This window comes from Sardina pilchardus, chromosome 22 (assembly GCF_963854185.1).
Source record: "Sardina pilchardus chromosome 22, fSarPil1.1, whole genome shotgun sequence".
Taxonomy (NCBI): domain Eukaryota; kingdom Metazoa; phylum Chordata; class Actinopteri; order Clupeiformes; family Clupeidae; genus Sardina; species Sardina pilchardus.
In genome coordinates this window covers 20,536,773-20,551,872 of record NC_085015.1, presented here as the reverse complement: position 1 = coordinate 20,551,872, position 15,100 = coordinate 20,536,773, and the positions used below count along the sequence as shown (strand labels likewise).

At 44.2% G+C, this 15,100-nt stretch overlaps 1 protein-coding gene across 2 annotated transcripts; it reads left to right on the top strand.

Moving 5' to 3' along the window:
• Positions 1-1,122: 1,122 nt before the first annotated feature.
• On the top strand, positions 1,123-13,093 carry LOC134070170 (ras-related protein Rab-5C-like). 2 transcript variants are annotated; one of them, XM_062526424.1, is made up of 6 exons: positions 1,123-1,265; positions 2,422-2,698; positions 3,476-3,627; positions 7,526-7,648; positions 8,022-8,115; positions 12,002-13,093. In XM_062526424.1, the coding sequence occupies exons 2-6, from the start codon at positions 2,548-2,550 to the stop codon at positions 12,127-12,129; spliced, it is 648 nt and encodes a 215-aa protein (XP_062382408.1). In that variant the 5' UTR covers positions 1,123-1,265; positions 2,422-2,547; the 3' UTR covers positions 12,130-13,093. The 2 variants fall into 2 exon arrangements, with proteins under 2 accessions (XP_062382408.1, XP_062382407.1); XM_062526423.1 differs by having other exon boundaries at positions 2,419-2,698.
• The last annotated feature ends 2,007 nt before the right edge of the window (positions 13,094-15,100 follow it).

The following is a 15,100-nucleotide window of genomic DNA, read 5'->3' as shown; positions in this document are numbered from 1 at the left end:
TCAACAGGCCGCTAATGAAAGTGCTTTAGAATGTCATGTAATGTAATATAACGTCATCTAATGGGTCGAGCTTATACGAGCTGATAGAGGAGGGGCCGCGCTCATGGAAAAGCTTTTGAAATATACATGCAGGGGAGGGGAATGTTTGAGAACAAGCTGATGAAAAGTACGCAAGGGATGGGTGTTCCTCGGGTACCAAATGAGCCTTTTGTTCTTGTGGAGAAGAAATGTACTGTAGGCCTATACTGAAGTGTGTAATGGAACCAATTAGGCCACTGCAGGTTTCGGATACAATTATTTTGACGCGGGTGCTTGCCAAGCTCAAGGCTTTTTGAGAGTAGAGGAGGCAGGAGACTTGCTCATCCAAGGACTCTTCTGCTACAGTGATTTGCTACGGAACCACTCGGGCTTTTAGTGTGGATCAATATGAGAGAACAAGTGGAGGGTATTGTTTGGGATTGTCAAATTTACACACAACCTGCAGCCTCAAGGATGACCCATTCTTTTCACTTTTACAGTTTTTCTTTTATCTCCATGGTTAGGCCTACAAGGTCTGTGTAGGCAATAAATCTGTCTCATATGACATAGACGGACTTGATTGCCTCTTTGTCCTCTAGACATCAAATATTGTCTATCAGTATTAGGCTACTATAGCCTAGTCCTAGACCACATCCTAGTCCTAGACCACATCATTATAATTATTAGTAACCTATTATCATAAATGAGGGACTGTGGAAATAAACTAGCCTAGAAATATAGACGCTCCCATGTGGGTCTGGCTTGTTAGGCTAGAGATAATCTGTTTTCTTACACTTTATTCCCTTCAAATATTTCTGTATGGCAACAACAGATTGTCAACCTGAAAATTAAGCTGTTATGTTGGTTAATGTTGAACTTGCAACCTCATTTCTTTATGGCTCATTCGCACTTTAAAACCACAATTTTTACCACAAGCCCGACTCTTTCCTTTTGTTTTATTATGGTGTTGTAGCGCCACTCAGTGGTAGACCATAAATATCGAACTTTGTGGGCGTTACCATCTCCTCTCAAACAAAGCCATTGTTGTGTGTTTCAATTGGTCCTCTACGCAAACGCCAAGCCCCGTATACGGAAGTGGGAAATTTCCCGGAAGCATGTTATACAAGAAGTGAAACGATTACAGCCTCGAATTGTAACAGCATTGTTTTTGTAGTCGTTAAAAGTGAAATTTAGTACAATTGATATACCGAAAGATCTGGACAAGTTTCCGATTACATTGATGATAAGTAAGAGCCATTTCCTGGTATTTTGTTTGTGTTCACACCATAGCTTAGAGGTTAAGTTAACGTTAACTGTTAAACGTTAGTTGTGATTTTGGGAGCTCAAAAAGGGTGAATGATTATATCTTATAGTAGAGGGTTATTTAAAAGTAAGCAACATCTGATGCTATTGTGGGCAGTTAATGTCGACGAACCTGTGTCTGGTAGCCTAATACCAAAACACACGAAATGTTTGCTAGCTCAGCTGTCGTCGTCGTTGTTGTCTGGACCTTCCACTTGACCAACGTTAACGTCGTTAGATTGGTCTAGTTGTTCAAACTACTAGAGAACAAAAACATTACTAGCTGTTAAGATGATTTCCGAAACGACAGATCATCTGTGGGCAGGCACCATACAAAACAGTGTTTATAATACACAAACGAATGACCGTGGTAGTGTAGCAACATATTTCAGTTGGCTCAGGTCACTGGTGTATTTGAAATCTTTGAACCATTTAGTCAAGCTAGTCAGCGTTTTCGCTCTTTCCAACATGCGAAGGGTGTCACATCATAGTCGTTTACCGTAGACTAGCCTATATTATTTTGATCTGTCTGTGTCCAGCATATCCTGTCTTCGAAAGTACATTGTTTATTGTTTATTTTTTTAACGAACTGTTTCCTTCCCTGCTGGGACATTTTGGTGAGCTGCCAACAAGCAACAGAATACGTTTTGTTTCTTCTGATGTGCCGTGTAGATAGCCCACTGTAACAGTGGTTTCGGGAAAAAATAGGCCTAGATAAGAAAAGCTAAATCATTACAATAACATTCTCTGTAGTCCATTGCTTCTCTTCAGTACGTTTCTTTGGTTTATTCTGTGATTAATATGACAGCCAAACGGTGATGATGACACATGAGGAAACTTATTGAGCAATCTTGCCAAGTTAACGTTAGGCTACAGCTTCCTGGTGCTCTGATTGGATGGCCACGACTAATTGTCTGCTGATGATTCTCCAGATAGGAATTCTCCAGCTTAGAAGTTCTCCCGTTAAGAATGTGTTGCCTAATAGACTTGGGAAAAGTGCCCAAATAACATTTCCTGGAAACATTGCTGAGATTTCTGACTTGTGTATCATCATCATCATTTCTTCTGAAACTGGATCTCTGTGTGGCTTCACTCCAGCAGGTCCTTCCTTGGACCTAGCCGCTGCTGCACTGCTGAGCCCTGCCGACTTCCTCCAGCTCATCGTCCATTAGCGGGCCCTGCGTTTGAGCCTTTCTCCCTAACCCTGCATAGCGTCTGGCCGGGGGAATGGCAGCTCGTGGAGGAACGATGCTGGGTACTTCCAAGATATGCCAGTTCAAACTGGTGCTGTTGGGGGAGACGGCCGTCGGCAAGTCCAGTGTGGTCTTGCGCTTTGTGAAGGGACAGTTTCAGGAGTTCCAGGAGGCCACTATTGGAGGTACTGTGTGTGTGTGTGTGTGTGTGTGTGTGTGTGTGTGTGTGTGTGTGTGTGTGTGTGTGTGTGTGTGTGTGTGTGTGTGTGTGTGTGTGTGTGTGTGTGTGTGTGTGTGTGTGTGTGTGTGTGTGTGTGTGTGTGTGTGTGTGTGTGTGTGTGTGCATTTCTCAAATTCAGTAGATTTTAGATTAAAATAGTCCACGCGGTGATGGAGAGATGTTATGTAGAAATTTAGAAATGTAGATATCAGCCAGAATCTTATTAAATTACTTGAATGTGAAATTGTAAATACAATTTTCTGATAGTTTATGATGATTTGTGTATTTTAGTTCATTTGGTGGCCCTCACAGTGTGATTTGTGATCTCTGGTCACCTAGAGTCTAGACGGTGTGCATTGTCAGTGTTGACTTGTTCTAATCTGTTATGACAACAAAGCTCAGTGTCGCTATCAACGGTCAGATCTCAGAATTTCTCAAAATGAGCTGTGGATACTCCCTAGTCACCATGTGTTAGCTTTTGATGATATCGCTTTCTCTGTTTCTTGTGTGTTGTTGCTTTTGTCATTCTTTCACCTTTTGTCTCTTTTTCTCATTCTTTCACCTTTTGTCTCTTTTTCTCTCATGTTTTACTCATGCTTCTAATTCTGTTCCTCTCACTCTACCCCTTTCACTCTCTCTTACTCCTTCTTTCCCTGTTCATTTCTTTCTTTCTCACTCACTCACTCACTCACTCACTCACTCACTCACTCACTCTCATTCTGTCTCTGTGTCCATTGTGTAGCTGCGTTCCTGACACAAACGGTCTGTCTGGACGACACAACGATAAAGTTTGAGATCTGGGACACGGCGGGGCAGGAGCGCTACCACAGCCTGGCGCCCATGTACTACAGAGGAGCCCAGGCCGCCATCGTAGTCTTCGACATTACCAGCACAGTAAGAGAGACCCACACACACACACACACACACACACACACACACACACACACACACACACACACCTAAAGGCGCACTATCACAGCCTAGCGCCCATGTACTACAGAGGAGCCCAGGCCGCCATCGCAGTCTTCGACATTACCAGTACAGTAAGAGACACGCGCACACACACACACACACACACACACACTTAAAGGAGCACTATCACAGCCTGGCGCCCATGTACTACAAAGGAGCACAAGCTGCTATGGTAGTCTTGGACAATGACGAGCACAGTAAGAGGCATGGACACACACACACACACACTCTCTCTCTCTCTATCTCTTTCTCTCTCTCTCTCTCTCTCTCTCTCTCTCTCTCTCACACACACTCAAAGGAGCGCTACCACAACCTGGTGCCCATGTGCTGCAGAGGAGCACAGGCGGAGCTAACACACACACACACACACACACACACACACACACACACACACACACACACACACAGCATCATTAGACACAGCCTGACACTCCTCTACTACAGAGGAGCCTAGTCTACGACTTCACCAGCACAGTAAGAGACTTACAAACACACGCACACACGCACACACACACACACACACACACACACACAGAAACAGAATCTCTCTAGTGCTGTGAGAGGTACAGTGGCTGTATAGTTTACACAGTCAAAATACACACACAGCTTGCAGGCACACACAAAGCATCTAATTCGCTAGGCATTGACAGCTCACTCATGCATCCACAAACACTTGTTTGCTTGGAGTATACACACGTACAGTTCAACACATTTTAATCGTTTTAGCTTATAGTCATGTGAGACGAGTGCATGTTCCGGTTTCACTATAACACGCCCAGTTAAAAAATCGAAAGCGCTAAGTAGCCGCTTCCCTATTGCTAGGAAGCTGGAGGAGTTAGGGCATATGGAGGCCAAGTGCTTCCTCATGATCACCTCTGAGGCTTAATCTCTCCTCAGGACTACTGTCCCTGGGTATCTGGCCCCACCTTTACCTTCTGACCAACCTGTGCCTAGTGGTGCTTGAGGTAGCTTCAAGATGGAAGGTGGGTTTAACCAAGCGCGGGTCAGGGTGATTTAGCGCTAAAGCATGTCAGGTTTCCAGTTATGTCAAAGCCTGTATTACTAGCTAGCTGATTCATTTGGATTTGCACCACTAAGCTGTGCATTTTAGGTTTCCGAGCACATAATGTGAATTTGAAGCAGATGGGTTTCACATCAAGATTCATAACAACACTCATACTTATAAAGCTAGACTGGGTAAACCCTGCCCGATCTGCCGATGATTGGATTTCGCCCTGCAGCTCAGGCAGGAAACCTGCTCATTTATCTCCTTCCAGTCACAAACGGGCTTATCCACCAGGCGCACCCGGATTGTTGGTCTGATTGGTTGATGGACTATCCAAATGCGCATTTGGATAGTCCATGAGTCTTTTGAACTATGCTCACTGATCATGCCTCTTGTGCAGTAGAAATACACTCCCCAGAATAATGTTCAATCTTAAAGGATGGTCTGATGATGGCCAGGCTAACTTAAACTATATTTCAATTCAAAATAACACTAGCTCAAATGAATACAACATGGCTGCATAGAACGTTTAATTACCATACATTTACCAGTGGTTAATAATTGACCATTTTTTAGCCAGCCAAGGTTCCTCTTCTCCAGCCAGTGTTTTGCATTGAATATGAGCGATTAGCATTCTAGCCATGTTGCTCTACTGTAAACAAAGGCTGACGTCACTAAGATCAAATATGGACTATCGTTGCTTTATGAACTGCCTAGTTGTTTTGCAAGCTGCCTGTGAGCTGCTGACCTAACCTCTAAAACACCACATTATATAAAGCAACAGACGACTCTGCCTTGTAAAGGATGCTTTATTTGTGTGTTATCTTAAGTGTTAATATTCCACTGAGCAGACGACAGCAGTCTGGGTCTGGGTTTGACTTCAGCATCAAGACGCCAGCGTGGGCGGGATTTAGGACGACACACAGCCCGATGACGGGGAGGCATTTTTTTTTTATTTCGGCGTCGTAAAGGCCAGCCATTATCACCTGCGAGCTCAAACACAGTCTTATCTCGGCCTGCCTCGATAGTGGCTTTGCGGCTAGACTAAGTGTCCCCTGGATGCAGGATGCGGTGACCTTTTTCAGGAAGTTCTAGGTTCAGTCATTTCAGTTCTCAGTCCTCCTCCTCCACCCCCAAGGCCTTGGCTTGTGTCAGGAGGCTGGTCAGAGCTAACCGGGAGATTTCAACTCCCGGTTAGTTACTGTATACACTAGTCGCTTCACTGCAACCTAATTGCGTTCGGGCATCCGCAGTAACGCTGCCAACTGAGAGACGGTCTGCATGGGTTCAATTCCCAAACGCCACATTGCAAGTCCCTGTTGCTTTGGACGTGTCTGCTTAATCCCACTCACCCAACTTCACTCTTACTTTAGCAGCCTATAGCCAGGTGGCAGAAATAGAGCTGGGTTGTTCGTGGTCCAGGAGGATTGCAGTATGGTCCTGCCTCCTATAAATATAAGACTGAAATGCATGCATTTTTATCATAATGTATGGCATACCCTGTTTTGTAATTAAGTAAGATACTGTGACATAAGTAGAGCAGTGAAACGCGTGCACACACACACAGACACACACATACACACACACACACACAGGCACAGACAAGCAAATAAAAACTCAATCTTACATAGACCGGCAGAATGTATCACACACTACAAATGACTTCAGGCAGATTTTATGGTCTGTGACAGACACACACACACACACACACACACACACACACACACACACACACCCCAATGGTTGGCGAATGTGGCTTGATTTGCAAGGGTGTGGGTTTGTTTTGCAGATGGGTGATGCAGATGAGGCTTGTCCTGCTTGTGCTGGATGACATAATCAGTGTCCTAAGATGGAGGCGTAGCTGGCCACTCACAGAAGTGTAGTGCTTTGAACATTGGACTGTTTTAAACAGGGGGATGTCATCACATTGGTGACATTGGTATTCTGCATTATAAGTCAGTGTGTGTTTTGGGCTCTCTCTCTCTCTCTCTCTCTCTCTCTCTCTCTCTCACACACACACACACACACACACACACACACACACACACACACACTCCCATTCCCTCAGTAGTTTGAAACATTCTAGAAGAGTAGAAACCGACTGGCAGAAAACTATTTGACTGATTTATTTACAGCAATAGGTGTGTGTGTGTGTGTGTGTGTGTGTGTGTGTGTGTGTGTGTGTGTGTGTGTGCGTACACATCAGGGTTAGAAATTAACTTTTCAAAATGTGAACATCTACCAGCCACTGTCAGAGAAGTGGTCATTTCACCAGCGATGATGCCACTCGAGAAAATCATTATTTTGTTTCTGAAATAATTTCATATTTCATCTAGCCTGGCTAACGCCTACCACTTCTCAAATGAGACGTGGTCTGGCAACCAGACGTTCATTTTCTCGTATTTGAAAAAATGCCCAGATCCGTTCATTGGGCGCCACGGATGTCTATCAAATGCGCATAGCTCACCCAACTCGTTCGTATGCAACGCTAAGGGCTGCCATTGACATCAGTGTAAATCCTTTGGCGTCGAATGTAGACGCAAGAAGGCAACGGAAACTTCTCGGATGTTCTGTGATTGGTTCGCCAACATCAGGCGAACATTTGGGCGTTAGTTTCCAGACTGGCTTAGCAGCGGGATTGAAATCACCGCGCAAGGCAGTATGGGAAAACCCAGGCTATATTTCATCAGCATTTGGTTGGTATTCAGTGCTAAGTTCATCAGAGACCGTTGTTGAACGGTAACAATCTTTGATGTCGTCCCCTGTGTGTGTGTGTACTGACCTGTGTGTCCCTCCTGTGTTGCCGTACTAAAGGACAGTTTCACACGGGCCAAGAGCTGGGTGAAGGAGCTGCAGAAGCAGGCCAACCCTAACATCGTCATCGCCCTAGCCGGAAACAAGGCCGACCTGTCCAACAAGAGGACCGTGGAGTATCAGGTGTGTGTGTGTGTGTGTGAGAAAGAGAGAGTAATCTGGGATGCCTGTGTTGTGTGTTTGTGCCTGTGTATGTTTGAATTTGTACATTTGTTTTGTAATGTTGTGTAGTTCTGCTATTGGATATGTTTTTTGATGGCAGAGGGAATGTTGTGTCTTGTGTGTTGTGTCCGTGTGTATGTCTATGTTTCTTTTTGTTTGTTTGTCATCCTTCATGTCCAATGTTATTTTGAAGCAGGTTTTTATTGGCCACTTTATTGTGGCGTGGATTTATTTGGTGTTGATGTGTCTGTGCTGCGGTCTGCTAATTGTGTCCACATGCTTGACCCCTGTTTACCTGACCATTGGCTTCCCTCTTGACCTTTGCCCTCTGCAGGAAGCGCAAGACTACGCCGACGAGAACAGCCTTCTGTTCATGGAGACGTCTGCCAAGACGGCCCTGAACGTCAACGAGATCTTCATGGCCATCGGTAAGTTGTCCTTCTGTCCCTAGAGCACAGCATCTGCCCTGTCTGTGGCTCAGCTCATGAACTCTGGTGAAGTAGACCAGTGTGGCCACAACACACAGGATCTTAGGAGCTCATATAGACTACTGGGGTTCATTTATGTCAGCGGTTCCTAAACTTTCCCCCCCACGTACCACCTTCAACGTCCTGCCTCGGCTCGCGTATCCCCACCATCTGACACACTAAAAAAGTAACACATTCTATTGATGCATTCCAGGCACCATTTCTTTTTTTATTTTATTTTATTTTTTAATGAAAGTGTAGCCTATCATTTCCTTTAATGTCCTGTTTCCATATCATTATAACCCTGAATCAAAATAATTTATTTATTCATGGATTAATTACAGACAATATGAAAAGTTCATTTTTAATCACCTTTCCGCCATAGCCCTCTCCTCTCGCGTAACACCAGTGGTACCACAGTTGGGGAATCTCTGATTTATGTCAATACTGTGAGATGCTTTGTGTAGACATGCCTGTTGAATAGATCAATGTTGTTCTATTTAAAGCTATAACTCAGCTAATCGGTTCACAGCATATTTTCGGGGTCAATCTTCCATCAGTCCAGTTTTGCTGCTTATTTTACATGAAACAATATATAGGAATATATAAACAAAACCAATAAGATCAGGAATCACAACACAAGGGCCATGCTATTATTCTTTCTTGCGGTGCGCTTTTTATGCCTTTTTAATGCGTCAGAACAGTGAGGAATAACAGGAAGTGAACGAGAGAGAGAGTAGGGGTGGGATCCGGAAAGGACCGCGGGGAATCGCACCCGGTTCGCGGTTGTACGGTGCATGTGTCCCAGCTAGCCGTGCCACAACTGACGCTGGACCATGCTAGTGACCCATAGCAGGATTAAACCATCCTAGCACTGTCTGGAATAAAGCCTGATTTATGCTTCACTTTTGCTCCAAAAAGAATATGTCCATTTCAAATGTCTCTCGTCCGTGTCTGTAAGCTTGCTGAACAAGTGCAAAATATGGACAAAAGGAATGCAAAGTAGGCTCTCCGCTCATATCCAAATTTACCATTGGACATGAATGAGCCTTAACACATCCTGAGGTCTCCTTAGAACACAAGAGGTGGCACCATACATTATGCAGCAGTACCATGAACAAGACTGGAGCTCATCAGAGATCCAGAGAAAAGTGTGAAAGGGGCACATTTCTGGACAGGACTCTCTGACGACTTGATGTCGTGGGTCAATAGGGTCACTTAATCTTTGAAGACACGTGTATTGATGACACAAGCTTTATACTTATAGTTGTGGATTTGCATTGATTCCTTCCTGCCTAATTGTCTCATTCACTGACTAACCCCGACAGTGACAAAGAACCGGCATCCTAGGTGCTGTCAACACTCAGTGGATTGATGTTGATTACATTTGGGTTGTAAATTACGTAGGTTCTGCTGCAGGTGTATAAAATGTCAGTTTATTCATTTATTAAGGAGTCACCCTTATTTATGGTGACGCTCACAAGAGAAAATCCTAGTTTTGTAATCATGGGAAACAAATTGGTATTTCTCATAACAAGCTAACTGGAGGTGTGTGTGCTGTGCATGTGTGTGTGCTGTGCGTGTGTGTGTGTGTGTGTGTGTGTGTGTGTGTGTGTGTGTGTGTTTGTTTAATTTTAGGCTGACAAAATAAATGGGTTTAAAAGGAAATGTGCTTGAAAAGGTGCTTGAAAGCACTTCAGTTTGATGTGGAGTGAATGAGACCCTTGACCAGGTTCCACTCTTCTAATCGACTGACCTTCCAGCGGATGGGATTGAAAACTTGAGGCTAAACTACAGGCAGCTTTAATTAAAACTGGCCAATTGAATGAATTTATAATCTCTCTAGGAATTGAATAGTGTTTGAACTTGGTCACAGAATTACTCTGTCACCTGCGTCAGTGTTTAAAGTGTGTGTGTGTGTGTGTGTGTGTGTGTGTGTGTGTGTGTGTGTGTGTGTGTGTGTGTGTGTTTGTGTTTGTATGTTTGTGTTTATTTTGTGTTTTTATTCGTGTCTGTGTTTTGGTCTGATCAGTGTGCATTTGGCCCTGAGTTTTTTAGTGTGTGTGTGTGTTTGTTTAGTGTGTGTTTATATGCGTCTGTATATGTGTGTGTGTGTGTGTGTGTGTGTGTGTGTGTGTGTTCAGTGTGTGTGTGCTGTGAGTGAGTGCTTGTTTTCCCTGTCAGCCCCATAGTCCCAGTGAGAGTGCGCCTGCAGTCGCTGAACACTTGCTCATGATTAGTGAGGGAGTGGACACAGCCTGTCAGAACCCTTTGGACTCCACTCTGGTGGGAGCAGGATGGAATTAGACAGCTTTTGTTGTTGTTGCCCCCATCAACACACACACACACACACACACACACATCCCCATTCCCACCTCTCCTCTTCTCTGTTTTAAATGCACCTGGGTCACGGTGTGTCAGCTGCGGCTTCCTCCATTACCTTGGCTCTTGTCATGTCGGCTATTTATGTGTGTGGTCACTCTGTGTTGGAGCCTCCTCCACACAGTCTATTTGAGGTGGCCGGTCACTTCATCTGACTCGGGAGGGGCGGAATGTTTCACTTCAGTGTTTTTGATGATCCCACTCAATGCATGTCAGAACAGCCCATTTCTTTCAATTTCATTGTTGGGCTTAGGCCTACAGCTCTCAGTCTCGTTCATCGCTTTAGACCGTGAGCTTGAGACATTTCTTTGTTTCTGGATGTTTAGGTCGGTGCGGTTGAGTATTCAGCCCCAGGTGGTAACCCCATAAAGCACGCATTACTGTTCCCCATGTACCGCATCATTAACCCAGACATGGCCACATATGCCCTCTCTCACTCCCGTGGTTTGGAAGGAAGTCTGCTTAGCCTGCAGAGATCCTGTGTCGTTCTGTGCATACTAGACAGCTTATTGTCTTACATTCCCTAGGTGTCATATATTAGAAATAGACCTTCTATTTGAGACTGTGATAAAATGAATTATGTTGAATTGTAGTAACTGTGGTACTACACTTTATTTTATGGCATTTCTGACATTTTCAATTGTTCTTTTCATTGTCAAATTAATATGTTTTTGTTGTTCAAACAATGCCATGGACTGCACACATATCACATTACTCTAGTCTTACAACATTTAATTGGCCTTGTCCATGTCAACCTGCCACTTCCCTCTCTACAGCCATTTTGTATTCTGAAGTGAAGAAACAGCCCAATAGGGGTTCTAAAAGTGTCATGATAGCTCTCGGTGCTCCCTTTATGGTAAGACACAGGAAGCTGAGTCTCCGCACCTGTGGACGCTGCCTCTGGTGCCGCCAGTGAACTGAGAGGATGAGACGTCTGGACCTGACGAGAGATGAAACGACAAGACCACACCAGACCTTTTTTGTTTTTCTTTTCCCTTTGGAGACAGATACTCAGAGTCCCCTGCGAAAGCAGCTTTAAGTGTGGAAAGCATCCTCCAGGCCCATGGTTTTAGCCACAGAAACAAATCATCTGCCAATCTAGCTGTACAATCTAGCTTGATTGTAACGGTTTCATTCCCCTTACCCCCTTGCTCTGTTTCTATAGCAACTGATACCCTTACCCCATAGCTGTCTGCTCTGAGTCTGACGGCTTATCTGCACCTGCAGTTTGTGTCCTTGGTCCTTGTGCCACACACCCTGTAGCCTCCTCTGGGTGTCAGTAGAAGCCGTTGATGTACCCATACCTGTTTGTCCTGCTATGTTTTTTCCACTTGATTTCTGTAGGAATTCTAAGTATTAGGAGCTAAACCTGTTGAAAGCCAAACCTCTCTAACCGTACTTTGTACTTTGTCTAATTTGTGAGCACGGTAATTGTAATGGTGGTCTGGTCTTGTTATATCTGCAGCTAAGAAGCTTCCGAAGAGTGACCCCCAGAGTGGACTCGGAACGGCCGGCCGGACCAGACCTGGAGTGGACCTGAACGAGCCCGCCTCCCAGAGCCGCATGGGCCAGTGCTGCGGCAGGGGCAATTAACCAATCACAAGGGAGAACACAAGCTGGGCTGCTGGATCAACAGGAACAGAGACCAATGGCAGGAGAGAGTTTTTAATTTATATTTGCCGCAAAAAAAAGACTTTAGCATTTAAACTGATCACAGTATAAAAGTTGTAACGATCATTGTAATAAGCTAGAGGGATTCCACACACACAGCTCTGTCTCCTTGCTCTAATCTCTACCCTTTTATACCCCCTGTCTGTAACAATACGGTATTTAAAGGTTATCTCTTATCACGTCTTCAAGTTTATGGTTCTTAAAGGACATCATGAGGATTTGGTGTTAGGTGATTTTCTGTTTCTCTATCCGGGGCCTTCCCACTTTTGTTGCTCTGAAAGGAAAGGGATCAGGGATCAGGGAGAGGGGCCTTTCTCCCGGGTCCGCACTCGTGGGTTTGTAAATGATCTGTTGTTGTTGTTGTTGTTGTTGTTGTTGTTTTAATGATGGCGTGGGCTTGGGTTGAGTGGTGGGGAATGATCTGAGAGGACACTGCCTTGTGCTGCACATCATCATGGACTCCACCAGAGCCACCCCCCACAAACGCATATTTGTACACACACACACACTCACACACTCCTACACCTCTGCTTACACAATACACATATTACATACTTACAGTCTACACACACATATACACACTTATGTGGACACATATACTTATACCCACATATACACAGATGCTGACACAGATGTACACTCACAATACACATCCACAGACCATCCACACACACATGTCCGGCTTCATGCTTTTTCCAATCTGTATAAAATGCATTAAAACCGTTCAGAAGTGAAATGTAAACATGAAGTGTTTTGTATATTGAACAGATAAATTATAAGCCTATAATCATATTTTGTGTGTCTGTATAAGAATCATGAAGCACAAGGGACTGACCTACCTTTTCTTTATAATTTATAAACTATACATAAAATACCATCTAATTCATTAATGGCTTTGAATTTTTCTCCCTAAAAATGCTGTATAAAATAGGTGTGTGTGTGTGTGTGTGCGTGCATACCGCATATCTTATTGATTCACTGATTTAGATCTTTTCCCAAGAAGATTTCATGATCCTTTAATGTCAAATTAAGATGTTTTAAGAAAAGAAATGTGTGTGTGTGTGTGTGGGTGCGTGTGTGTGTGTGTGTGTGTGTTCGCATGCATAGGCAGGTCTTGAGACGGATTGTTCCGGACCTCAAAGATAATTGCCTGAGACATGCATGAATCGGTGTTATCTCTCTTGGTAAAGGAACACCTGTGCGGCACCCTGTTGTGTAAAGACTGATTTATACTAAACCTTATAAAAGGGATACGGCTACCGACCGAGCCTTCATACGTTCGTTTGTCCGTTCACTTCAAGCGTACGAATACAGTTGAAAAGGATATGAAAGGAATGTATCTATGTCCGTATGAAAAGAGAGCATAGGCGTAAGACATCGTCCCACGGAAGGACAAGGTCAAGGTTCACAACGCGCAGCATTTCATGCCTTAGTGCGAAAACACATGCCACGTTTTCTTACATGCACATGATCTATAGGCTTTCTGTAGGACACAATGGCCTCAGGATTCTGTGTTATGTATGGACACCATTCTGAAATTCTACTTTGGAATGATATTGATATTGCCAATATTGTGAAAATACCCCAAATTTGCCCAGTGACACCCAGTGACATTCATCTCCACTGTATGCATCAGTCCACACCACAAAAAATGTCATAATTGTGTTTATTTGCCAATCACATTTAATGGTTGTATGCACATTTTACTGGTGATGACACCTGCGTGAATGCAGGTGTGATGAGTATGAAAAGCAGCTGGACTGCACTGTCACCTGAGCCCTGGATGCTCGTAGACTCCCCTATTTTTACATTGACATTTATTAATTTACCAGATATTAAATAAGAAACATACTGTATGTATGGTAAAGTGCTTGAACATTTTTTCACTGTGTGTTGAATCCATAATTCAGTGCTGTTTGGTCTTAGCTCCAGCTCAGTTGAACTATTGGAAGACAAACATGTTTTTTAAAATGGCCTGTCTGGATATGCCCTGATGAAGGCTTGATTGGCTAAGGGTGATTCTGATTGGCCATTTTTAAGAGCCCCGCGGGATACTCTTTAGAAATGCTTTTGTTTTTATTAGAGCAACGTTTTCATTATGTTCATGTAAATCTGAAGCCAGTGTATATTTTATATACTCACATTGCTCACACTAGTGTTAAGTGCATGTGATGACTGACATGCTTTCTTACTGGCCCGTGTCCAGCTTCGGCCTCTCACAACCGCTGTTTACATTCCCTCTTTACTGCTATCCTGTACGTTCCATTCCATACGCACACACACACACACACACACACACACACACTTACGTGCACACACACTCACTGCAGTGTATTTACGACAGGCTTTCACCACAACATGATTTTCTACTGCCCCTGGCGTCCATTGAGAAAGAGCTGCCATCCACAGCGCCTGGCACCCGTCCTGAGCCGCACATAGTGTGGCATACTTACATAGTTGGCGCGGCCCGCGCTCCGCTATTGTGCCGTGAGCAGAGGAGGGCTAAGCTTAGCTGTGGTCCAGTCCTCTCCTGTGGACGCAACTCTCCAGTTGACCCCTCCATTATACTCCCCCAGGCTGCTGCACATACAGATGGAAGAGGACGGACGTGGGGGGGAAGTATGGACGGTGAATCACTGGACGAAGTGGACAAAAGTAGCTTGAATAGGTAAAGTGGGCATTGGGCAATGAAGCGGAGTATCTCCCATAGATCTAGAAAGGAAACCTTTCTAGATCTATGGTATCTAGAGAATCTAAAGGATTCTAAAATCCTTTGGCTAAGCTGTACATCTCATCCAAGCTTTGCTTGTAGGGAAATATTTGAAATATACAAGCATTGCTACTCAGGGAAATATTTTCTGCATACTGTTCATTACTCCTGAATTACATTATG